Source organism: Trichosurus vulpecula, chromosome 4 (genome assembly GCF_011100635.1).
Source record: "Trichosurus vulpecula isolate mTriVul1 chromosome 4, mTriVul1.pri, whole genome shotgun sequence".
NCBI classification, from domain to species: Eukaryota; Metazoa; Chordata; class Mammalia; order Diprotodontia; family Phalangeridae; genus Trichosurus; species Trichosurus vulpecula.
The window spans coordinates 167,858,804-167,885,593 of NC_050576.1; the positions used below are offsets into that span (position 1 = coordinate 167,858,804).

At 49.8% G+C, this 26,790-nt stretch overlaps 1 protein-coding gene across 1 annotated transcript; it reads left to right on the top strand.

The window, feature by feature from the left end:
* The first annotated feature begins 24 nt into the window (after positions 1–24).
* On the top strand, positions 25–13,270 carry TBX2 (T-box transcription factor 2). Its single transcript, XM_036758222.1, has 7 exons — positions 25–434; positions 2,164–2,431; positions 4,652–4,798; positions 5,928–6,004; positions 6,284–6,447; positions 6,906–7,552; positions 11,596–13,270. Exons 1-7 carry the CDS (start codon positions 40–42, stop codon positions 12,043–12,045), a joined length of 2,148 nt encoding a protein of 715 aa, XP_036614117.1. The 5' UTR covers positions 25–39; the 3' UTR covers positions 12,046–13,270.
* Positions 13,271–26,790: the final 13,520 nt, after the last annotated feature.

Sequence of the window (26,790 nt, forward strand, 5' to 3'; positions counted from 1 at the left end):
CCCTCCCCCGACACCCCCCAACCCCTTTCGGATGCACCGATGAGAGATACGGCGTTTGCGGGGACCGTCATGGCATACCACCCCTTCCACGCTCCGCGCCCCGCTGACTTCCCCATGTCCGCCTTCCTGGCCGCAGCTCAGCCCTCCTTCTTCCCGGCGCTGGCGCTGCCGCCCGCGGCGCTCGCCAAGCCCCTGCCGGACCCGGGCCTGGCCGGAGCCGCGGCGGCAGCAGCCGCCGCCGCAGCCGCGGCCGAGGCGGGGCTGCACGTCTCGGCGCTGGGCCACCACCCCCAGGCGGCTCATCTTCGCTCTCTAAAGAGCCTGGAGCCGGAGGACGAGGTGGAGGACGACCCCAAGGTGACACTGGAGGCCAAAGAGTTATGGGACCAGTTCCACAAACTGGGCACCGAGATGGTCATTACCAAGTCCGGGAGGTAGGGGCCGGGCCCCGGGCCGGGAGGGGGCTCTCAGCGGGCCGCGGCCGCGCACGGCCCCGGGCATCTGGGTCAGCCCCCACTTGCCTCCCTTCCCTCCTCGGCGGCTCTCCTCACGCCTCACCAGCCTCTCATTCCCTACTCCGGGGCAGAGCCGAGGATGCTGTGGGGACACGGAAGCCGAGCCGCCCCGGCAGTCTCTCGCTGCCTCCCCAGCGTTCCCACCCCCGGACTGGCCCGGGTCCGAGCCCAGCCGAGCCGAGCCCCGACTCCCTTGGGCTCCCGCTTCTGTCCTCCGGACCCCTTAGCCCGGATGGCCTCCGCCTGTCCCTCTCCGGTCCCTGGCCTCCTCCGGGAGTCCCTCGGGGGCCGTTTGGGCATTTTATTCGTTTGCTCCGATGACGAGTTGACAATTTGTCCACTAAAAATAAGGAAACAAAGCGCTGGGGTTTTGGTGGGGTTTTTCCCCCCTTCGTTTAAGCGAAGAAGGGAATTTTTTTTTCTTGATCGGAGAAAAACCCAAACGAATAAAATAAAGAGAAAATAACCTCCCCCCAAAAAGGAAGGAAGCAACAACCGTAACAAAAACCACCAAATACTCTCCCCCTCCAGTCTCGACACGCTCGGAGGCCACTTCCAAGTGGGTTCCCGTCTTCCCCTAGCGCGCTGAGTGAACCTAGAACTCATCCTTCCAGCAGTAGGGCTGGGGTGCGCCCGGGGATTCGGTGCTCATTGCCTTTGGTTTCTTCCTCCTGGTCCTACTCGCCCCTTTCTCTCTTCAGAGAACTCTCAGAACTCTGGGCTATTCGTTGTTCCCGGGAGATCTGGGCACTTCTCTGAACTCACTGCTTCCCCTTGGGCCAAGGGACTAGGATGGGGATCCCTGGTCAGGTTATCCTCGTAGACTTAGAGGCGAGAGTGGGAGGTCACGGCCTAGTCCCCCACCCTAAGACCCTGGGGTTAAGAGAGGGAGTACTTCGGCCAAAGGGCCGCTGGGCAAAGGCGCCTCTGGGGCCTGACTGTCCAGGAGAGAGCCCCCTGAACTCGTTATCAGAGCCTTCTGGCCAGCTCCAATCAGCTCCTCAAGCTGGAGCCTTCCTCTTCCTTTCCCAGTTCCCTCTCCGGGTCCGGCAGCCATCACCCCTGGGCTCCCCCAACTTTTCTCAGACTTTCACCTCAGGACTTGAGGCAGACCCAGGACGCTTTTCCCGGGCACCGGGATTCTCGAGTTCCTACAATTATCCAGCGAGTTCATACCTAAAAAGAAAATCCCAAACCCGGTTTCTACCAGGAGTAAAGGGGGGTTTAGGTAGGAGTAAAGGGCTCAGGTTCCAAACCTACCCGCCTCCTCCCCAATTGCCCAAGTCATCGTCTTTCTTTTGCCAGTGTAAACTCCCCAAACGGGACTCTTCTGGATTTTACCTGGATAATTTGGGCCAAAGCGGGTATTGTCCTGGAATTAATTGACTGGATAGTTGGGGGAGAAGCTGGTATGTTTTTAAAGGAAGGATTAATCACTACATTCCTGGGATCTTCGTAGACCTAGTGTGAGACAACGAGTTTGGCCTTAATCGCTTTCGTGGCCTGTGAAGAGAAGAGAGAGGAAGGGGTCTTCGATGCTGGGGGGCTGGGGCAGAAGTGGGGGCAGGCCTGGTGGGGGATCCTGGGACCCGGTCCAAGGGGACCAAGCCGACGTCCCAGTCCTAGTGTCTCCCCCTCCCCCTCCCAGGCGGATGTTCCCTCCGTTCAAGGTGCGGGTCAGCGGGCTGGACAAGAAGGCCAAGTACATCCTGCTCATGGACATCGTGGCCGCGGACGACTGTCGTTACAAGTTCCACAATTCCCGCTGGATGGTGGCGGGCAAGGCTGATCCGGAGATGCCCAAACGCATGTACATCCACCCAGATAGCCCAGCCACTGGGGAGCAGTGGATGGCCAAGCCAGTGGCCTTCCATAAACTCAAGCTTACCAACAACATCTCGGACAAGCACGGATTCGTGAGTACCCTCTTCCAGACTGCCTGCCCGGGACTACGTGTGTGTGTTGCGGGGTGGGGAGGGAGGGCAAGAATGAGGAGGGCAACGAGGAGCCAGGGCACAGGCTTCCTAGTCCCGTCCCCCTCCCAAGCCCAGACTAGACCAGCCCAATTTTGTGGCCAAAAATCTGGGGCTTTACAACTTTACTTATGACGGCTGCTAGACCCCGGGAAATCTAGTGGATCCCGTTTGGGACAGCATGTTGCCCACCTCCAGTTGCAAAGAGATCCCCTTCTTTCCATCTGAGGCCTGTGTTTTGCCTGGAGATGTTCTTTTCCTGGGCAAGAAACCCATATTGGGCTGGATCCTGACAGGGCCCGAAGCAACCCCACCACTCCAGGCTCTCTCAGTCTATATTAGGGCCTCGGTTTCCCCAAGTCCCGTTGCGGGAGGGGCCAGGTTATTGCCGGAGGGGGCCTGGGGACTGTGTGATCTATTAGCTCTCCAAACCGGAGATTCTTTCCGGGCCCTGAGGAGAGGCTGGGGCTTAGGACAGTGATCTCGAGGTCCCAGCATTTTAGCTCTGGCTACTGGGATTTCTAAGAGGGTCAGTCAGAAGTGAAGCAGAAGGGCTAGGGAATAGAATCGGGTGGAAATGGAGGGCTCAGCTGCTGTACCCCAACCTGGTAGCTCCTTCCCCTTCTGACTAAGAAAAGAATGATCCTTTCCACAGCCTCAAACTTCCCACTGGACTCTCTCAGGGGTCCCCAGGTTAATGGCTCCAGTGGGTGGTGAGAAAAGACTGGGCCCTCGCCTCTCATCTGCCCAAAATGGAGATGTCCTCAAGGTCAGGGTCAGGCAAAACATGGGACAAATGTATTCTGTTGAGAGTTTTCCCCTGTTTCTCTACCTTCTTGCCCCACCCCCTCCTGCATCCAACCCAATACCCAGAACTAGAAATCAATTTCAAGAAGGGGTAGGAACTGGGGAGGAAGTCTGAGACTGGAGGCTTTAATTTCTCCCTCATAAAGTTGGGTACTTTTAGGACCCAAACTCCTTCATTTCTATAAACCTGTTTGGGAAGAAATAAAATCAACTCTTTAGGATGCTGTACCCCTACACCCCAACTTTCTGGCCCTAGGAGCTTATCTTTTTCTCTCTCAGACCAGTCTTCCCCCAACTCTGGCCCCTGTATCATATCCCCACTGCTCCCAATCCCTCTTGAGAAGGCCTCTTTCGTAGGGATTTATTCCATAAACCAGATGCCCCCACCTTCCCTTGGATGACTCTAGGGAAAGCCTGTGAGCTTCCTCCCCCAGTTGGAGTTCTGCGCTAAATTGGGTCCTATATCCCTAGGTGCATCCCAGACTACCAAGGAGAAAGGGGGGAGGAAAGGGTTTTGTTCCTTGGGGAGTTTCTTTAACTAAGTACTCTTTCTCCTCTCTTCCATCTAAATTCAAATCAAATGCCCCACATCTTCGAAAAGAAGGGAAATTCACTCACACCTGAAGAGATGAGTGCAAAAGAGTGACTGTCCATTCTGCCCCATCCTGCTGGGCAGAAGGGGGATCTGATCATTGGGGTAATTTGTTTACAAAACAGCCGGAGTAGAAAAGGTCTTCTGGGTATCTCCGTAGAGATGATCTTACAGAACCTGAGCTTGGCTGGTCGCTATGTTCTTCATTTTTCTGTCCTTTCTAAATGACTAACAACCACAATACTCTCCCTCCTCTTCTCTGCCCCCGGCTTCCCTGGCTTTCTTCAATTCTCAGCTAAAGCCTTACCGTTTGCAAAAAGCCTCTCTCAATTTCCCTTAATCTTAGGGACTTCCCACTGAACTTACTCCCGATTGTTTGTACACAGTTGTTACCTGTTGTTTCCCGCATTAGTTGTGAGAGATCCTTGAGAACAAGGACTGTTTTTTTTTTAAACCTTTCTTTGTATCCCCAATGCTTAGCACAGTGCCTGGCACATAGTTGGCGTCTAATAAATGCTCATCTAATAACTGGCTAATAATAATAATAATTAATAATAGTGATAGACCGAGAACAGAGCCCCCGGCTCAAAGAGGATTGCAGTGAAGAAGTATCGAATTAACTGTAGACTTGGGTAGGGAAAGAGAAGGTCCGACTGGATACTGGAGAGAATGTGTGGTTGGCGGGAAGCCTGCCTAGTTCGAGTAGGTAGGCAGGTAAGGGCTGCGCTTCTAACCTGCCTTTCTCCTCACCCCTACACCCACAGACCATCCTGAACTCCATGCACAAGTATCAACCTCGTTTCCACATAGTGAGAGCCAACGACATTCTGAAGCTGCCCTACAGTACCTTTCGCACTTACGTGTTCCCGGAGACCGATTTCATCGCTGTCACGGCCTACCAGAACGACAAGGTGGGACCTTCAGGAGGGCGGGAGGCCCGGAGGGCTGCACTCGCCCTTCGTTTGCCTTCCCGACGCTGGTATCGCCCCCGCGCCCCACCCCCGCCCCCGTCCCCATCCCAGCCTTCCTCGGTGGAGAGCAGGGAGAAACAGTTGGGCCCTCCCAGGTGGAGTTGTTTGCCTAGTTATTAACAAAGGATTTAGGTATCTTTTTGAAATCGCCCCCACCTATTTTTGCTTCAGGGCCATGTTTAAACTTACCTGCTAGGAGCAGGTGAGGGTGGGGGCCCCGTGGAAAAGCTACCTGGAGGCTTTCTGATTCCCCGTTCCTAAGCCCCTTAAAATTTCGGGGAACCCTTGATGTTTTGGAGGTGGCAGGTGATGTAAGCGGATAAAAGCAATTTTTTCACCGGGGAGAGGGTGTGTTAGGATATCTGAGGCCTGCGGTCTAGGTAAAGCAAAGGAATTAGGAGATTCAGACTGCTTTTATTAAGTTTTTTTTAAGAACCTTTCTATTGAGTAGTTTTCTGTGGGACGCCCCTTCACCCCAATAAAAGTGGGGAGAGGCAGCTGCCTGCTGAAAGCGAGAGCACAAGGATGTGCGTGTTTGGTAGAAAAGATTTGCTTCCAGAACAAAGTTTATGGTATAGTGGAGTTAAGTTACTAAGGAAGACCCAGCACCTCCCAACCTCACCGCAAGCCAGGACTTCATCGTCAGGATCCCATAACGTCTACCTTTCTGGGGGCGCCGGAAGAATTTTCTATTGTCCTCTTTCACCACCACCACCACCACCACCACCATCATCACCCAACTGGGTGATCTTGTCCTGATAGGTCAAAACCTCAGGTCCTATCCTCTCCTCATCCTTAGGGCCCTGGAATTAGGCAGCTTTTTCACCACGCTCTGTATACAAAATCCTCAGTAAAAGGAGGCAAGAACGTCAGACTTTGGGGGGCAAGAACTTTGGGGGAGCGAGAAGGGTCACTACTCCAAGTGTAGTCCCTAAAATGAGGAAGGTCAGGGGCAAGATAGGGGAGAAGTAAGGAGACTACAGTTGCATACGGAAGGGCAGAATAGTAACTCTTCCGAGTCCCCAACACGCCGTGACCACTCCACTTGTCCGTCTTCTCCCCACGCTAGATCACACAGCTGAAAATAGACAACAATCCCTTTGCAAAAGGTTTCCGAGACACAGGAAATGGCCGGCGGGAGAAAAGGTGAGAAAATGGGGTAAGGGAATGAAATAACTTTGGGAATCACCACTTTCCTACAATCTTTTTGGTTGGGAGACTACTTCAAGGGGGGTAGCCCTTCACCTGTTCCCGAATCCTTCCTCAGGAGTATGGGTTCTTTGCGGGGACCAGTGCTTTGCATTTTAGGGGCCCTGCCCATGGGGTCAGGGCAAGCATTGTTGCCAGGAACCCAAGAAAGGGTTCTCCTATCCTTCCCCTCCAGTTTCCACCTCTAATGCCTCCTACTCGCCCTCCTCTTCCCAGGAAGCAATTGACCCTCCCGTCCCTTCGGATGTACGAAGAGCAATGTAAGCCCGAGAGGGATGGGGCCGAATCAGATGCCTCCTCCTGCGATCCACCTCCAGCCCGAGAGCCGCCTTCCTCCCCAGGCACGGACCCCAGCCCCCTGCGTCTGCATCGCACTCGAGGTGAGGGACTGCATGTCGAGAATTGCAGGTCTAAATGGGGAGAGGGAGGTACAGAGGGCTGAAAAGGGAGAACCAAAGAGGAGACCCGAGATGAGTGAAAGGAGTAGGAACATGATTATTATGCTAGCATTATGTTGCTCTTGATCACAGAACTTTTAGAATATGAATAAAAGCAGTATTTGTGTGAGGGGCGTCGGATGTGGGAAAGATTGCAGAGAAGAGGAAGGATCACTTTTACTTGTTTGTTAGAAGTCTGGGGTGTGGAGAACTAAGGCGACCTGAGACCTGGGAAAAGACCCCCCCCCACACACACACACACCCGGTTTCCGTTCCCAATCACAGGCGCACTCCACTCAGTCCCAGAAACTTCAGAAGAAGACGCTTTTCCCACATCCATGCTTTGAGCTTTAATGACCCTCAATTCCCTACCCTTTCCCTTCCTCGCTTCCTCTCTGCAGTGGACGAGAAGCTGTGCGCTGCGGACAGCGACCCAGAGCCGGAGAGACTTGGAGATGAGAGGCCTGGGGGCACAATAGGGCGCAGCCCGGGCTTGGAGCCGACCAGTCCCCCGCGCCTGGTCGAGTCCGAGCGCGTCCGGGAAAGGCGCAGTCCCGACCGGGGCAAGGAGCCAGGGGAAGGCGGCGGCTGCCTAGACGGACCCTTCAGCCTGAGGGGTTTGGAGAAGGACAAGGCGGAGGGCAGGAGGAAGGACGAAGCCCGGAAGGAGGGCAGCGAGGTCAAGGAGGCCGGGTTGGCGCCCCTCGTGGTACAAACGGACAGCGCGTCGCCTCTCAGCGCAGGCCACCTGCAGGGCCTGGCGCTGTCCGGCCACCTGCACGGTCAGCAATTCTTCGGGCCCCTAGGTGCCGGACAGCCGCTCTTTCTGCACCCAGGACAGTTTGCTATGGGCCCCGGGGCCTTCTCGGCCATGGGCATGGGCCACCTGCTGGCCTCGGTGACTGGTGGAGGTAGCGGTGGGGGCGGCGGGGCCGGAGCGGCCACAGCAGGGCTGGACGGAGGAGCTGGTCTGGGATCCGCGGCTGGTGCGGCGGGAGCTGCGGCCCCCTTTCCTTTCCACCTCTCACAGCACATGCTGGCATCTCAGGTAAGCGAGAGGCCACCCTGGGGCCAGAGCTGGGCTGGGATTGGGGTAGTGGGAGGCGGGGAGCGGGGGCTGAAATAGAGGAAACAAGCAGTGAACCTTGGCCTTTGCAAAGAGCCTTAAGGGTCAGCCAGCCAACCGCCTTGCAGTGTGGGAGGCTAGAACTTCAAAGCCTGCTGCAGGCAATGTAGAGAATATTCTAGGGGCAGAGACCAGAGCCTCTTCAGCCTCCAGTGCAAACAGGCCTGCCTGCCCTGGCCCACTAACTCGATTGCCAGTCCCTAGATCGGGTGGCCTGTCTAGTTAAGACTAGTTCTCCACCGTGAACGGGAGGGACGCTAGGGACATTACCTAAAACCAAACACAGGAGTTTGTCTGTTGCAATTGGCTCCAGAGTGCCTGGGATTAACACTTAGCTGTTCGCCTCAGGGTAGAGGCAGGCCACCCTGCTCCCACACAGTGGGGCATAGACCAGGTTTCTATTCTACAGTAGGCAAAGCGGAGAAGAAGCTAGCTGAGTGTTTCTTTTCTGAATAGCAGAGACCAAAAGATGTTCCTTCTCCATGCCCATTCTCGCCCCCATCCCAGCTACTTATTTTCTCAGCTACTGATGTGTTCTGCTTTGTCCCTCCAGTCTCAGTGCAGAAAGAAAAGGGAGAAAGGGAAATTTCTTTTCTTCAATTCTGACCCTCCCCCACCTTCCCCCACCCCACACACCCTTAGGGTTAAGGCAAGGGCAGCCAGCACAGTTTCCTTTTGGGTTTGTGTAAATTTTTGTATTACAGTATCTGGGATTTCATTTGAGTAGGAAGCTCTCAGTGAGGGTTTCCATAACCATTACAGATCAGCAATTTCTTTGCAATTTATAATCTTAGACTGGGCCACTGAGAAGTTAAAAGACTTATCCAGGGTCTAACGTCTAGTATCTGTCAGAGGCATGATTTAAACCCAGGAATCCTGACCTTGAAACTAGCTTTCTATCCAGTATGTTGTGCTGGCCTGTTAATATTTTGAATTTAAATTCTGACCCCCTCAAGCTAAAATTTCTGAAAGCCTTCCCCATTTTTGCCTCATATTTAAGAAAAGTTAGGAACAGATTTAAAGGTGGGGGGAGGGGAGTTGTGCAGTTCTCATTTCTGGTCAGGTGGGGCTAGCCAGTTCCGAAGCATTTCCAAATCTCCTTCATTCATTACTGCCACCTTCTGGGCCAGCAGAGACTGGGGCAGATTTGGCCCAACATTTTGTCTGTCCCCCTTTTCCACATCTTGGGGAGTTCAGATCTGCACTAAAGAAAGCACCCAGATGCAATTCTGAACCAAATTAAAAAAAAAACCCAAGGGGCCAAGAAATAAAGCTCTGTATATTAGTGGGATTATGCCCAGTTTAGTGCTTAGAAATCTTCAAAGGGAGAGATCCTCAGAAAAACCTAGAAGGGTATTTCAGGGGCATTAGGTTGGAGGGGGAGATCCCTTTTCAAGAGTCTACTACAGGTCTTGGACTATATAGTTGTTATTAATATGTACTTTGACAGACAAAATGGCTTAGTGGCTTGATGGCATCATGAAGATCTAGGTTCAAGTCCTGTCTCTTATACAGGCAGACTGTGTGACCTTGGGCAACTAATTTCTCTGTGTCAACATGAAACTCATCAAAACTTTTAAGTTGCCAAAGAAGTATCCACATGCATTGGCAAAGAGAATTTCCTCATGGAGAGTTAGTTCCCTATACCAATAAAATCATAGGTCCAATAAAAAAGTAATATATAAAGCTTTAACAAAGTGTTTGGGCAACACAAAACTGATAATTAGTTGAGGGAGATTTATTATTCCCATTATAAAGATGAGGAAACAGAGGCTCAGAGATTTCCCAGGTCATACAGTTGGTGAATGTCTTAGTTGGATTTAAACCCAGGTCTTTTCACTCTGTCAGTTCTTTCCTTGATGGTATAACCTGTAAGTCCTCAACCACGAAGTATGGTTGGTGCTGACCTCAGGATACTTACTAAGAATAACTTGCCTTAGTTTCATAGATACCAGGTGGGGGAGGGACATTGGGGATTGGTCTCTAGAACCTAGTTAATGGACAGGTGAAAGTCTTGCTTCTAGGCAAATTAGGTACTCAATAAATCCCCCCCCCTTTTTTTGTTTTGTTTTGAGATCTTGAATCATCACTTTCATTCCAATTCATAGCCTTGGCCTTTAGGAATAGCCAAAGTTGCATACGCTTGAGGAATCTGATGGTTCCTCTCCACTTTTCTTTTTCGTTCCTCACTAACCAGCTTTGCAAAGAAGTCCAAGGAATTCAGTTTTCCCTTTTATGTCCTGGCCAGCCCTGGAGGCAGTCCACCCACCAATGGAAGGGAGGGAAAGATAACCCAAAAGTCTTAGCTACTAGGATTGAGAACAGACGATGCAAAGTCTTAGGAGTCTATGTCCTTGCAACTGTTGAGGCTTTTTAGCCCTTTAGTACTCACTGAATAGGAAGTGAGTAATTAACTGTTGGATAATCAGGAGTTAGTTGGTATTCCATTTACCTTCTGTGTCATTCACCTGGTATGAATTTTCATAAAGCTTAGGCAAATGGACAAGTGATTATTAGATTTTATAAATCCCCCTTACCCACTCTTCTGAATGTACAGATTCTTTCGCCCCTTCTAGGATTTTTTTTGGGGGGTGGGGAGAGAGTGAGGGTAGGAAAGGGAGGAAGAGAAAATACACATATATCTTGTATATATGGCTGAATATACAGCTTGACCCAACAGGAAGAACCCAGGATTTGGAGTCAGGAGCTGGGTTCTTATCCACTTACTATTTCTGTGACCTTGGGCAAGTACTTTAATTTCTCTGGGCCTCAGTCTCCTTCTCTGTAAAATGGGAAGTTGGATTAGATCGGATGTTCTTTAATCTCTTTTCTCCTCTTCTTCTTCTTCTTCTTCTTCTTCTTCTTCTTCTTCTTCTTCTCCTTCTTCTTCTTCTCTTCTTTCTTCTCTTCTTCTCCTTCTTCTTCTTCTTCTCTTCTTCTTCTTTCTCCTTCTTCTTCTTCTCCTTCTTCTTCTTCTCTTTCTTCTTCTCTTCTTCTTCTTCTTCTTCTTCTCTTCTTCTCTTCTTCTTCTCTTCTCTTCTTCTTCTCCTTCTTCTCTCTCTTCTTTCTTCTTCTTCTTCTTCTCTTCTTATTCTTCTCTCTCTCTCTCTCCCTCTCTCTCTCTCTCTCTCTCTCTCTCTCTCTCTCTCTCCCCCCTCTCCTCTTGGAGAAGTCTTTGGGTCCCTTCTCACAATCATTTTTTAAAGGCATCAAATAAAATTCATAGGCAAACGAAGGGAAATAATTATATTAAAATAGTCAGTAAACAGGCAGATCACGTAAGATCCAGTAATTTCGAAGTAATGACGAACACAAATAGTGTTTTGAGATAGGCGCAACAACTTTAATGTGATGCGAAACTATCTGTGATTTATAGTGGGGACAATTACACAGGTGTTACTAATGCTATGGTGGTTTGTTTCCTACATTCAGAGTTGAAGGAAATGCTAAATTTCCGTTAGGGGTTGGTGAAAATAAGGGCTTAATTTTTTTCCCCACCCAAGATCAAGGACTCCTGTTCGTTAAGAACACTTGGACTGGATGATCCCTAAGATCTCTTACAGCTCTAACGTCTTATTGTTCTAGCCTTCCCGCAAGCTGTATCTCTCACCTGGAATTCTTTGTCCTCCCATCTTGACCTATCAAAAGTCCACCCATCTTCCAAGGCACAGATTAAATTCCATCTTCTCCTGGAAGATTTACTTAATCAACCCAGCTAGAAGTGGTTTCCTCCCTCCCTCTGAAATCCTATTGGCCTCCCAGTCACGTATACTCACGTGGCACGTACCAAATGCCACTTTGTACATGTGGCTTCTACTCATCTAGACTGAAAATTCCCGAAAGGCACCGCCTATCTCTTCCTTCTTGAGTTCCATATGTCACCTTGTGCATAGTATGATGATTTCATGTTGGTTGAAAGAATTGATGTTGAATGAATGATTGACCTATTTCTTTGTTGATTTCAGGGGATCCCGATGCCCACATTTGGTGGGCTCTTTCCATATCCCTACACTTACATGGCAGCTGCCGCAGCCGCTGCCTCAGCCTTGCCAGCCACCAGTGCTGCCGCCGCTGCTGCCGCCGCTGCGGGCTCCCTGTCCCGGAGCCCTTTCCTGGGCAGTGCCCGGCCTCGCCTTCGTTTCAGCCCTTACCAGATTCCTGTGACCATCCCTCCCAGCACCAACCTCCTCACCACGAGTCTGGCTCCTGAGGGCTCCAAGGCGGCTGGCAGCAGCCGGGAGCCTAGCCCCTTGCCGGAGCTGGCATTACCTAAAGTGGGAGGCTCACACCGGGGAGCCCTGTCCCCCAAAGGCGCAGCCAAAGAGGCCGCCAGCGAACTACAGAATATCCAGAGACTGGTGAGCGGGTTGGAGAGCCAGAGGGACCTGTCCCCAGGACGAGAGTCGCCGAAGTGAAGGATCAGTGTGGGCTAGGCCAGCCCCCCTACCCACCCCACCCCAGTCTGCCTCCCATGCCCCAGCCCCACCCCCGCCCCCACTGACCCCTGTGGCTCCAGGATTTTGTACAGCACGGTATGGGTATTTATTTAAATAAAGGAGCGATGGGGCAGCACCAGCCAGAGATGGAAAAACCAGCCAGTCAAGTCTGGGCCATGGGCACTAGAGAGACGAGCTTGGGCATTTCAGCTCAATCCCCAACCTGCAGCGAACATGGATGGAGTGGACTTGGAGCCCGCCTGGGTTCAATCCAGTAGTGTTCCTGAGTCAATGTGGAGTCAATCCAGAGTCGATGTAGAGTCTCATCTTCACATCAGCCTTTGGGTGCTGGTTTGGGATTGAATAACAGGGAGTGCCCCTTCTAGGGGAGTGTTGGGAAGGGGGGAGGAAGGAAGACCCTATGTCTCCGGGCTCCTGGAAGGCTAGAGGGGGTCACGGGAGGGTACCCAACATCCAAAGTCCCAGGTCGGGGAGGAGTAAGAGAATACGGAGGATAGGATGATATGGGACGGAGCTGGGGATGGAGGGTGAAGGCAGAGACTTCCGGGAAGGAAGGAGGATGGAGCTGAGTTGGGGACATAGCTGCCCCTTTCTCCTCCCACCAACCTACTCCCAGCAAAGGGCGGGATACCCCACCCTTGGGAATCCGGGGAGGACGCTACCACCTCCACCCCTGACTCCCTCCTGGGGAGGGGGGGAGAGAAGATATTTATGAAATAAATGATAATTTGTGTAAATAAGCTTTAAGGTTCCCAGAATATGCAAATTGGTATTAATTTATTCAAAGGTGTACATTACCGTGTACATAATATTTAGAGTTTAACTCGTGGCATTTAATTTCGTTGGTTTTTTGTTTGTTTTGTTTTGTTTTCCGGGTCCCCCCCCTTTACACGAGCATATCTATATTGTAAATGGTGGGGGAAGGGAGAGCTATTTAGCGCTTTGTGGCTGCCGGGGACTCGAGCTCCTGGAGGGAAGAGCCCTTCGGAGCCCCCTACCCCCTCGCGGCTGGCCAAGGGCCCCCCCTCCAAGCGCAGCCCTGACCCCGACCCCCTCCCGGGCCGGGGACCACCTCAGGTTTTTTTTTTTTTTCACTCCGAAACGAGAACGAAACAAACCGAAAAGGAAAGAAAAGATTAATAATAATAATAATAAATAAATAAAGAAATGAAGTGAGCTCTGAGCCGGGCCAGTGCGCTCTGTGGGCTGGGGTGATGGGAGGGGGACCGGACGAGACCTGACCGCATGGAGTTAGCCAGAGAGTCTGGGGAGAGGGAGGGGACTAGATTCTCCAGCTTGGGTCGGAGTGGGATGGGGGAGCCTCTGGGGAGTCGGGTGGGGGTGGAGGGTGCCCGGCCGGCACTAGGGCCTCCCTCGTCCCCGGCAGCTGTTCCCTGGGCCGCTTTCCATTTATCATGTCGCCAATTAGCCAGGGCTTGGGGGAGGGGGTCAGGCGGGCTCGTTAGAGGGATAATGAGGGAACGGGACCCTGGAGACGTCGCCCTCCCTCCCCCGCCGGGTCCCTCCTCAGGCGGCGCCGGCTCCGGCTCAGCCCGCGGTCTGGGGACTGAGAGCCGGAGCCTCACCCCACCCCCAGCCCAGCCTACTGGAGCTGGGGAAAGCAGCCATCCCTCCACCCCCGCCCCCTTCCCTACTCAGAGTCCATCGGTCCAGGTCGGGCCCTGGGCTCCCTCTGTCGGTCAGCACGAGCCGATGCCCACTCCAGGACTTTCTCAGGTTGCCAAGGCTCGAACGCCCCCGAGCGAAGTTATGCAGCACAGCTGGATCCAGCCCAGAGTGAGCTCAGCCAGCTGTGCAGCGGTTGTGGCCAAAGGTTCAGCCGGCCCCTCCACGCTCCCACACCTTTTCCCTTCAAAGCCAGGTCTTTGTGGTTCAGCCAAAAGTTTCAAAGAAAGATCCAACCCTGAGGGACTTTTTTCTTTCCTCCTTTCTTTTTTTTGGCTGGGCAGAGTAGGGTGAAGGGTGGTCCCTGGACCCTGCTCGCCTGTTTACAGGAGAAGAGTATGGTCTCTGCCCCAATCCCTTCCCTTCTTCCCTTCCTCCCTTCCCCACCGCTGGACACGGGCGGGGCGGGGGGGTGGGGCATGTCAAAAGGGGAGAAGAAAGGCAGAAGTAGGTGGAGGAAGACCTAGGGAGAGCGGAATTTACTTGAAGACCTACTGGAATTACTCGAAAGGAAGAGACTTCTAGAAAGAACTCCATTTATTTCTGTGCCTTGAGGGCAGAGAAAGATTCTTGTTTCCATTCTTGTTTCTCCATTCTTAAAAATCTCGAAGAGGAGTCGAAACCTCGAAGCAAGATATGCCTCGAAAGGACATTTACGGAGGTCTCATCCAGGAAGTTCTTCTTTGTGTTTATCTAACATTTTAAATTAAGCAGCTCATGGTTATTTCTCTCTCATTGGCTCCATCCCCCCATATACACACAAACACGCAGACACCATCAGAGTTCATGTGGAAGTAATCTCCTTCTTCTGCCCTTGTCTTTAAATCCCTAAATCCAAATATGTCCTGCTCCTCTCATCCTAATATGATTTAGAACATTGGAGATAGGTGGAACTCTGGGATTATTCCAGGACTGAGTCAAACCTATGACACCTGGAAACATTGGTGATAGCATCCTCACTCAACAGCACCTCCTTATCTTTTTTTCTCACTTTCCTTCCTCCAGTTTTCTTCTATTCATCCTTTTCCTTTCCCCCTTTCTTCTGACTCTTCTCTGTCTATATCTTAAGTTTGCCAATAGTGTCCACGATGTTTGGTGGATGGGAGGATAGGGGGAAACCACTCAGGGAGCAAGAGTGCCCTAGGGGGCAGAGAGAGTAGAATTACAACAATCGGGTTTATAGTGTTCAGCTCCTGCCTCCAGGCTTCATCCCTTGCATGGCACTCCAGCTTCTGTCCAGAAATATTTTGAGGTGTCATCTCACCGAATGTCTGGTACTAGTGACTCTGATTTCACTGATGGATGCTTTCTCGGGGGTAGGGCCTGAAGAATCCAAGTTCTACAGTTCCTAGAAGGCTTATCTGTAGGCTCATAGACTTTGAGTTCGAAGTCCCTTAGATATCATCTAGTCCTCCCTCCCGCCCCCACTTTATAGATTTGAAAAACAAGGTTCAGAGAAGGGAAGTGAGTTACCCAACATTACACAGGGGCAATGTCAGAATTTGAACTCTGGTCCTCAGGCCCCCAGTCCGGTGTTCTTTTGCAAAGGGACCTATCCCCTACGCCTTTTTCTATCCCCAACCTCCATTCTTCTTCTGACTCAAATACCTTGGGGGTGGGGGAAGGTTTGAGGAGGAGTTAGGCATCATTCATTGCTTAGTATAAATGGAGCGGGAGGTGGTGGGGGTCTGGGTGTAATTTTGAAACATTAAACCTTAATGAGGAAGCTAGATTTCCAGCTAGGGATTGGCTTGGAACAATTTTGGACAGGCAGACGACAAGGTGAACAGAAGACAACAGCTTAGAGGAAAGAGAATCCAGAAAGCAGGTGAGGGCAGGGAAAGTGGGAAGCTGCCAAAGACCAACGTTGACTTCCCTGCAATCTGCCCACCTGGCACCTGCAGGTTTGGGACACTAGTAGCTTGAAACACTTTTTCAAAATGTGCTGCAAGGGACCCTGAAACACCCCATGGTTGTTGTTGTTAATGAACCTTAGGTAGTTTGTTAATAGGTGTGAAAGTAATACTTCAGAGGATTTTACTATAAAGATTCTGCCAAAGTTTTGTTTAAACTGAAGGGTTCTACCACTGTGGAAAAGTTTTGAGAAACATTGGCTTAGATCAAAAAGGGTCCCTCCCCCCACCCCAAACACCAACAGAGGGGGCCTCTGGGTAAAGATGGGAAGGTCCAAGGTCATGTGTATCCTGGGAGGGCTGCACCTGGGCTGAAGGTCACCAGAACTGAGACCTGAACTTTCCCCCCTCCCAAATCTAATTGTCTTGCCCCCTCCCCTTCTCCAGGAGCTGTTGGGTTGGCACTCAGCCCTGGCATGGCTGCAGAAGTTAAGGCTGTCTGGGAAGGGGCTAAGCAGACATACTGACGCCTCCTTCCCCCCCAGACAAAGGGCAATGAGCACTCCCCTCAGTGTCCAATTAGACCACCCCCCACCAGAGCTCTGCCCCTTGCCCCCCTGCCTCCCTGCCCCTCTGCCCCCATTGTCCTGCTCTTCTGCCAATTAGTCAGCCTCCTTTAGAAATATAAATGGAAGCACTGCAAAGAATCCTGGAGCTACAGCTCTGGAAGGACCTCGGAGCTGGTCCAACCACCTCATTTTAAACGAGGATATACACTCCCTCTCTCATAATATACCTCTTCCCAAAGTCCTTCTTAATCATTTAGGATCTGGGCACTTCATGCCCTGAAAGTAGGGAAGTGGCGGTGGGTTAGGGATAGGAATGGGGTGAAACAGAGATAGTCACACGGATGTGCCTGTGATATGGCATGTGCCGATCTTTGCTTTAGGACTGTGTGATCGTGATTGTTAATAAGGGACCGTGTGTGTGTGTGTGTGAGAGAGAGAGAGAGAGAGAGAGAGAGAGAGAGAGAGAGAGAGAGAAAGAGAGAGGGAGAGAGAGAGAGAGAGAGGGAGAGAGAGAGAGAGAGAGAGAGAGAGAGAGAGAGAGAGAGAGAGAGAGAGAGAGAGAGACACTAAAATGGCTTCAGTGACAATGGGACTCTTTAAGATACCTTTGATCCAATGGACAGAGCCCTTGAGCTTGATGAAGGCCTGGGCGCTGGCATTTGTAGATCTCCATTTCTCCCTTTGTGCGGGAGGAGTCAGGGGATTTTTCTGAGTCTCCCCCTACTGTGCCTCACCTCCCTACCTTACCCGTCCTCCTCTTCCCTGAACTCCAACCCGAGGGGAAAACTCCACCCGGGAGGGACAAGTGGTTCCTATCAAACCAATCAACCAGTAAGCATTTATTATTATATGCTTTCTCTTTGCTAGCTGCCGTAGATATCAAGACAAAAGTAAGATAGCGCTTCCCACAAAGAATTTTCGCCCTCCAAACTGTCGCACAGATAAGTAAATGCAGGATGAACAGAAAATAAATAGTGATGGTGACAACTGGGGAAAGAGAAGAGGTCTGAAAGATGGCACACTTGAACTGAGCCCAGAAGGCAATTGACATAGGTATAGAGCTGGCCATGAAAGGGGGCCAGACTGTGCAAAGCGGGGTGAGGGCGAGACGGAATGTCCCAACTCAAAGTAAGCGTGAGGAAGAAACGTGCATCCACTGCCATAAAAGGCTGAATTTGAGAGTTCACAGGGGTGCACACGCACACATCTATCAAATCAATCAGCAACCATTTGCCAATTGCTTGCTTTGGCACTATGTATGCATACACGCACAACTTCACAATCTTTTGCGCACATAACACTTCGCTTACACATTTTTTACTTCCTGAGAAGATGGAGCAGAGGCGGGAAGGTAAGGGAAATTTGGGGGCTCGAGCTTTGAGTCCTCCACCCCAGCCCCCAGGTCTACGTCCTTTCGTGCTTTAAGACATCTGAAGGCATTAAGCACAAAGTCCTACCCCCAAACAAAACTGGGCACAGATGTTTGGGGGAACAAATGTGACTTGGGCACCGCCCAGAATGCCAGGGGATATTTGCGGAGGGTAGAGCCTTTGAAGTCTGAAAATTCCCTTAGGTCAAAGGAGAAGGGGTGGTGGGATGTCGGAAAGGTCTCATCTCAATGGAATGTACTATCCCCCTCCATCTGACCCCATCCCTACCCCGGAACAGCGGCACTTTAGACTGCAGTGTGGCTTTTTAAGAAAGACCGAGGGGACGTAATTCCAAACTGGGCACCTGTACGGAATGGGGCGGGGTGGAGAGAGGGGGAGTGGGAACGTCTGAGTGTGTGTGTGTGTGTGTGTGTGTGTGTGTGTGTGTGTGCGCGCGCGTGTGTGTGCGCGCGCGCGGGGCGGGGGCGGGCGTTGGGTAGGGAGAGTGACACACCCACCCCATCAAAGTATGTATTTGCCTAAAGGACTATTCTTTCTTTAGAACCTTCCAGGCCCTTTGGGATTTGCGCTTTGATAGGAAATTTCCCCTCTCCCGCAGCCTCCCACAGTGGCACATTGATCTCAGGGCACCCCTGCGCACCCTCCCACTCTTCTTCCAGTCCTGTGACTAAAGCCCCGGCCCCTGTAGCTCACCGGACCTCGTTCTCTCCCAGGGCCACCCTCCCTTAGCGGTTGTGCAGCTTTGGGCCAAACAGCACGCAGGGTTCTGAAAGTGGGATGCAGCCGGGGCGATCAGGGACAATCCTGCATTTGGCCACTAGATGGTGCTCCAGGGCAGAGGCCGGAGCCGCTGACCATCAGTGCGCCTAAGGCTGGAGCGCGCGCTTGCTGTGGGCTGTGTCCGCCACGCGGGGACAAGTAGGCTGACTTGGGATTCCCTGAACCCCGAGGGAACGGACACCGGGACAGGCAAGCGGCACCACAGCGGCAAGGGGACCCAAAAGTCTGGAGGCTCAGTGAAGAGGTCGGAGGGAGAACCTAGAAAGGTCCGAAACTCCGCTGAATCTTGCGTGGATCTCAGGAAGACTGTACCCGTGACCTTGGCCTTCCTCCTCCAACCTGGGCTGCTTCAACTCCTGGAACCCGGCGGAGTCCCTGGCCGGAGAACTCAGGGTCGCCCGGCAAAGGAGGGCTGGGATGGTCAAGCACCAGCTGCTCTGGGCTGAGCTTGAAAATCCCATCGCTAGATGGGGCTGGCGGAGCCCAGATCCCCGAGCTGAGCCCCGCTCCCAGCCCACCCGGGTGATCTTAGGCAGCCTTGCTGCCCTCTCTGTGTCTGGGGCACGCAGACTCCCAGGCACCAGGGTGCTGATCTTCCCCGCCCCTACAGTGGGGGAATTCAGCCAGAGGGAGGTGTGGGGATGGACTTCAACTAAGAAACACCCACCCCCAGCTTGTCTAAAGCCTTGAACTTGCTGACTTTAGTTATCTAGCTCGATGTAGTGGAAGAATCACTGGATTTGGAGTTTTGGGGCCTAGTTCAAATGCCATTGCTTACTAACCGAATGACCATGTATGTAAGTTATTTAGCCTCCTTGGGTCTTAATGTCATCCTCGGTAGGAAGAGGGGGTTAGAGTGGGCCCTAAATTTATGTTTCTACCAGATCAGGATTTTAAATTTTTGGGCAAGCCCTGAGTCAGCCACTGAACTTCTGGACCTCACCTTGCCTATCTGTAAAATGGGAGTGTCCCCGTCTATTTCAGGCGGGTTAGGAATAGAAATAAGGCAACTCAGAATTATGGTCATTAGCCTCTTCCAGGGATAAAGAGATGACTTGGAAGGCTTCTCACATTTAGAGACAATTAGAGTCATTGTATTGTACTGAATAGGGCACTGGCTTGGAATCTGGAAGACCTAGGTTCAAATCCAGACAACCTTCCTAACCCTTGACAACTCACTTAACCTCTCTATGTCTGATCAAGTTCCTCATCTGCAAAATGAGGTCCCATGGCCTCTGAGGTCCTTTTCCCTTCTAAATTCTATGAAATAACTTGGCAAAAAGGTGGAGTCGAACAAAGAGCTTCTGCCTTCTTCCTCAGAGTTAAAATATCCCTCTGGCTTCCTCTCTTGGTGAACACTATGCTTTGGGGTAAGGGGACTGTAGGAATGATGATGGGGGACAGACAAGGGAGTGGTTGGCTCTCTCTCTGGGACGTTCAGTCTAAACCCTGTCTGTAAAGCTACATCTGAAGATGTCCTCAAATATCTTTACTTCAATGGGCCTTTTCTAGACTCTCCTTCCTCAGTTCAAATCCAGCCTCAGACTCCTAATAACTGTGTGACCCTGGGCAAGTCACTTAACCCTGTTTGTCTCAGTTTCCTCATATGTAAAATGAGCTGGAGAAGGAAATGGCAAACCAGTATTTTTGCTAAGAAAACTCCAAATGGGGTCACAAAGAGTCAGACATGACTGAGATGACCTAACAACAACAAAAACTCAAAATTGTTTTCATTTAACTCAGCAGACACCTCTTGCATGTAGGAGACTGCACCAAGTACACCATGAGAGATACTGAGAAAATAGAAGGTGCAAGCATTACCTTACAGCAATACATTTCTTATCTGTCAGCTATGTGCCCCTCCCTGCTCTATTTAGCTATGTAGTACATTTGTCAATTCCAGAGGGGAGGTTGGGCAGAGTGCCCTCTCCTGCAACTACAGATGTAGTCTAGCTAGTGGAGTGGGAGGACAATCTTGAAGATAAATTTCACTGCCTAAGAGTGAGGAAAGGTCTCCTCAAAGGTGGATGGAGCCAGGAACAAAGGGCCCTGCAGAAATGGCATGGGTAGAGGCTGGGGCCCAGGGAGAGAGAGTGACAGTGTAGTGGTGGTGTTTTTTTTGGGGGGGGAGGGACTCAGATTAAATCACTGACATGAGGCAGAAGAGGTGAACTGAGGAATGCAACCTGGGATCTGCTTCTTTAGGAGCCAATATATTCTGTAAGCATACTTTCGGGCAAGGACTATCTTGGTTTTGCCTTGTTATTCCCCAGCACCCAATACAGAGTCTTCCATATAATAGGCACTTAATAAATATTTGTGGATTGCATTTTTTTGTTTTCAAGACAGAGTCTCTCTCACCAGGCTGAAAGTACAGCAGCCACTCTGCAATACTTCCAATATTGAGTAGCACAGCATGTTTAATATGCTACATTTTTCTGATCTGGGCTGGTTTATCTCTTCTTAGGTAACTTAGTCTCCAATGCTCCATCCCAGGGGCTCACCATATTGGTACTGGACAGTGCAGACACCTGATGAGCTTTGGTTCTACTGTAACTCAGAACTCCCAAACTCAAGCAATCCATCAAGATATGGGGTGTACACCTGGCACATAATAAGCACTTAAATAGTTGTTTCCTTCCTTCCTTCCCTTCCTCCTTTCTTCCCCTCCCTCCCTCCCTTCCTTCCTTTCTTCCTTCCTTCCTGTGCCTGGCTTTAATTTTTTAAAATATGCATTTAAATTTTTATTTTGTCTTTAAATCACTTACATTCTCCTCTGTATCCCCTGTGACCTGCCCAACTTGTAATAGGTAGTAAGATTAAGAGCTGGAAAGAACCTTAAAGTCTATGTAATATAATCATCTCATTTTACAGATGATGAAGCTGAGGCCCAGAGGCCCAAAGAGGTTAAATGACTCACCCAAGGTCACATAGCTACTAAGTGGCAGAGTCTGTATTTGAACCTAGGTCCTCTGATTCCAAGGCCATGATACTTTCCATAAAATCACCAGTATTTCTTGTGCTTAGTTTTTATATATATGTTCTGAACCTCCCTCTTTTTGTTGTTTGTTTTTTGGCAGGGCAATTGGGGGTTAAGTGACTTGCCCAAAGTCACACAGTTAGTACACATGTCCAGTGTCTGAGGCTGGATTTGAACTCAGGTCCTCCTGACTCCAGGGCCGTTGCTCTACTCACTGTGCCACCTAGCTGCCCCTGAACCGCCCTCTTATAAATAATCCTTTCCTATGACTATTGGTGTTTTTGAGGTAAAGATGTAGGTACTAGAGTAAGAAACAGCTGATGGTATGGTAGAACCAGAGATTGAAATGGGTTTGAGTTTAGAATCGGTCACACCTTTGAGCAGATTGATAGGGCATGAGCTCAGGGTCCACATCAAGTCCTGTGGTGAGAACAGTAGGGCATTCTGTGTGCTGCCCAGACACAACCTTGAAGAACTAGGAGAAAGGGGAGTAGGGAAGGAAGATTGATTCATTAAAGGGAGAGGGGAAGATTTTGGAAATGCTGAGGAATTCATTTAAGTCCTGCTCCGTGGAGGCAGCTAGGTGGTTCAGTGGGTAGAGCACTGGGTCAGAGTCAAGAAGACCTGAGTTCAAATCTGACCTCAGACACTCACTAGCTGTGTGACTCTGGGCAAGTCACTTAACTTCTGTTTGCCCTAATACACTGGAGAAGGAAATGGCAAGCCACTCCAGTATCTTTGCCGAGAAAACCCCAAATGGGGTCAGACACAACTGAACAACAGCAAATAAATCCTATTCTGGTGCCCCAGCATGCCATGGAGCTAAGTCTGGGTTCTAAGCCTAAACCAAGGGAGCACAATCTCCATCTAATTCCTAACAAGCTAGGAAGACAATGAGAGTAAGCCTGAGAATGGAGCTATTCCTGGGCTTTGACAGACCAATTTTGGCTCTATTTTGCACACATACATCCACCCATACCTCCCTGAAGCCCCCTCCCCCTACCATTCCAGGACCCTTTTACACTTTGTCCTCCTAAATTAAAATGTTAGTTCCTTGAGGGCAGGTACTACTTTTATATGTATGCTTAGGATTTAGCACAGTGCCAGGCACAGAGAAAGCATATAATAAATACTCCATCGTATATCATTGTCAATCTATATAAATATAGATATTTTTATATCTCTTTTTCTTTCTTTTTAGAGTCAGCTAGTTGGTGCAGGAAATAATGCTGGACCTAGAGTCAAGAAGACCTCAGTTCAAATCTGTCTCGTTACCCTGGGCAAATCACATCATTTTTGCTTGCCTTAGTTTCCTCATCTGCAAAATGGAGATAATGGTAGCACCCTCCAGGGTTGTTGTAAGGATAAAATAAGATGTTGTGAAGATAAAATAATGTTATTCATAAATTTTAAAACATGATATAAATGCCAGCTATTTTATTTCTCTTTTTCTTCTTCCATCCTTCCATCTTTCCTTCTTTCCCTTCCTTTCCTCCCTCCTTTCTTCCTTTCTCTTTCTTTCTACCTTCTTTCTTTTCTTCCTTTCTCTCTCCCTCCTTTCTTTTCTTCCTTCCTCTTTCTTTTTTCTTTCTACCTTCCTTCTTTCCTTTTGCTTTCTTTCCGTCTTCCTTCTTTTCTTCCTTTCTTCCTTCTTCCTTTCCTCTGTTCCTCCCTCCCTTTCTTTCTTCATTTCTCTTTCTTTTCTTTTTCTCCCTTGCTTCCTTCCTTACTCTTTCTTTTTTCTTTCTTTCCTTCCCTCCCTTTCTTTAATTCTTCCCGCCCCCCCCTGCCGCCCCCCGCCAAATCAACACCACCCCTTCAAAGCTAACCTATCCAATCAATACATTGGCTCCCAGTGATGAATTTTTAGGGACTTAATAACTCACTAACAGTGCCTGGGGGGTAGCTATAATCTTGGGGTGGAAAGACTACTCACACACATTTTCTCAGTTAATGTTCTCACCTTCCTCAAATGATGTATCCTGCACTAATAGAATATAAGTTCCTTGATTTCAATTTATTTTTGATTTTGGTTTTGTATGTTTAATATCCAGTGTATTCTCAGAGAGGCAGCATAGTGGTTTGAGAGAGGAAGACCTTGGGATCAAAAAGACCCAGGTTCAGATCCACTTCTGCCTTACTACCCTGTGTGACCTTGGGCAACTCACTTAACTTTTCAGTGTCCCCAGGCAACTGTCTAAGACTACCTGGGAGTTCCCTAAACCACTGAAATCACAGATTCAATAAAAACAAAAAAGTCCCTAGGGGAGTGGTTGAGTGAGTTGTGGTGTGTGGTTGTGATGGAGTGCTATTGTGCCGTGGGAGGTGATGAGCAGGATGCTTTCAGAGGGAGCTGGAAAGACGTGCATGAACTGATGGGGGGGGGCGGTGAACAGAACCAGGAAAACATTGCACACAGTAATGGCAATGCTGCATGATGGCTTAGCTATTCTTAGCAAAGCAAAGATTCAAGAGAGTTCCAAAGGACTTGTCCACCTCTAGAAAAAGCACTGATGGGATCTGAATACAGAACCATACTATTTCTTTACTTTATTTTTTCATGTTTTTTTGGGCGGGGAGGGGGCTATGTTTTCTTTCATAACATGACTAATATGGAGATATGGTTTTTCATGACCACACATATATAACCCATATCAAATCTCTTGCCATCTCAGGGAGGGGGGAGGGGTGGAAAGGAGGGAGAGAATTTGGAACTCAAAATTAAAAAAAAAAGAATGCTTAGGGTTGTTTTTGCATGTAGTTGGAAACATATACGTGTGTGTGTGTGTGTGTGTGTGTGTGTGTACACTCCCTCTACAAGCCTGCAAATCCTCTGCCACATATAGTTTTATTAGAATTGCCTAAGGCACTGAGGGATTAAATAACTTGCCCGGAGTGACCCTGCCAGTATGTGTCAGAGGTGGCACTTTTGTATCCCGGCCTTCCTGACACCTGGGTCAGCTCTCTATCCTCCACACCACATTATCTCTCAAATGAGAGCTTTAACATACACTTTTAAAAAACTGTAGTAAGAGAAGTTCATGGTTTCATATTCAATCTTTTTTTTATATTGGAACATTTATGTTGGTTGGCGATTGCTTTGTTATTGTTTATTCATTTCAGTTGAGTCTGATTCTTTCTGACCCCATTTGGGTTTGTTTTTTGGTTTGGTTTTTTTTTTTTTTTTGGCTAAGATACTGAAGTGATTTGCCATTTCTTTCCCCAGCTCATTCTACAGGTGAGGAAATTGAAAGCAAACAAGGTTAAGTGACTTGCCTAGGGTCACACAGCTAGTGTTTGAGGTCAGATTTGAACTCAGGTCTTTTGGACTCCAGGCCCAGTACTCTATCCATTGCACCACCTAGCTGCCCTAGGTTCATAACAAAAATGAAAAAGTTTAGGAGAGACTAACTTGGAAGTAACATTCTCCCAAACATATTATCCTAATTACGATACAGGAGATGATCTGCTTACAGAAATGACCAGCCTGCCTTGGCAAATGTCCTTTTCTAGTTGAGATCAAGGCACTTTATATATAACTTACTTCAAACCCAATCCTCTTCTCCATCTCCTGAAGGCAAGACAATCATATCCATATTTTGCAGACAGTAGAACTGAGCCTCTAGCTAGGGATGGGGAACCTGCAGCCCTGAGGCCACAGATGTGGCTGCACTTGAGGACCTAGAGGGTCACATGTGGCCTCAAGGCTGCAGGTTGCCTGACTCCTGCAGATGTTCCCAGGATCATTCAATGAGTTTGCATTATATCTAAGAGTAATGCAAGAGAGGGGTGGATCCTGACTGCCAGCCCCAGGACTTGGACCTTATTAGCTATTTATTGTTATCATTGGGTTTGGGGCTTGAGGTTATGGTCCTGGAAGAAGTCCCAATTGGGAAATCACATTCCAGGTCCTGAAATACCCTTAGGAAAACAGCCGGTCCCAGCTGCTTCTTCTTCCTCTTCTGTGCTGAGCGTGGCTCCCTATAGCCACTGTTCTCCACTCCAGAGCCAACTGCATTTCCAGGGGTTTGGGGTTGGAGTGGGAATTGGCTATGCAGTTGGGAACTAAAGAGTGCCAGGGGCTTTGATTCCAAGCACAGGAACAATCTATGCGATTGTGACAGAGACTCTTCCTCCAAAGAGGTAAAAGGGTACCAATATAGGGCAATCAGGGCACCCTGTATTTAGAGGAGGGGTACTCCCCCATCTCAGGGCACTAACACAAAGCCTTGCCCAAGGCCTTGCATTGGCTTCATGTTTAGGGAAAAGAGCTCAGGACTGTAAATCAGGAGACCTGGGTCTAATCCCAGCTCTGCTAAATACACTGTGTGACCTTGGGTAGGTTATCCACACCCTCACCCCCACCCCCACTCCCACCAAGTCTCAGTTTTCTCATTTATCAAATGAGAATGTTGGACTAAAGAACCCATAAATCCCACCCACCTCTAACTTTTGACTCTGGATTGAGAAGTCCAGTAATAGAGAATGCTGTTAGTACTGGACACAGGGTCCAAGGCTCTGTCTCTTCTGTTCTTTTTTTCTCTGGAAAATGGGGCAGGTTAGATTACAGATATCTGGGTGATACCTCATCACTCCCCAGGTGAGTACTACAGCTTGGCACACATTAGTGGGCAGAGTGCCTGAAGTCCCCAAAGGACCTACACGTCAGAGAATGTGGGCCATGTTAGTGACACATCAAAGATAGCCAGAAATCCCAAGTCCTGATTTTGGCTTGCAGCTGGCAAGGCCTTTTTTTCTCTGGAGCAAGAAGAATGAAACATTATACCCGGGACTGACCATACAGGGACAGAGAGGATGTGTACCTTGGTGTTTGATGTCAAAGTGGGCAGGGTGCCAACCCCCGCTCTCATGAGCAGTATGCGTTCTCTGACATCCTATCGGGTTGTTGTTTTTCAGGGGGTTCTCCCTCATCAGCTGAGAGAGGGCAGAAGAGGTGGCCTGGTCTCCTATACCCTGTGGCCCATTCCACAGCCCCTTGGGAAGGTCAGATAGCTGAGTGTTTGCATGTCGTTTTTATAATGGAATTCATTACTGCCAAGCATAGGGGCCTCATAAGGAGCCAGCCTTGGCGCCATGAGCCCACCCTGTCACAGGGATCCCCCTCCATGCACGAATGCCCTCAATGCATCTGTGATAGGTGGTTATCCAGCTTTTGCTTGAAGGCTTCTAACGACAGCAGGCTCAGTACCTCATGAAGGAGACCCTTCTGTTATTAGAGGGTACCGATTGGCAGTAAGTTACACACAGCTGAACTGTGGTACTCATTGGTTCTAATTCTGTTCTCTAAGGCTACACCTGAGATAAGAGAGCAAAGGGGTGGGGAGAATGCTATCAGTAAAGGGGGAGAGAAACACCGAAAGAGGTGGGAGACTGGAGGCCAAATGACATATTGGAAGCAATGCAGAACGCCTGGGCTAGAATCT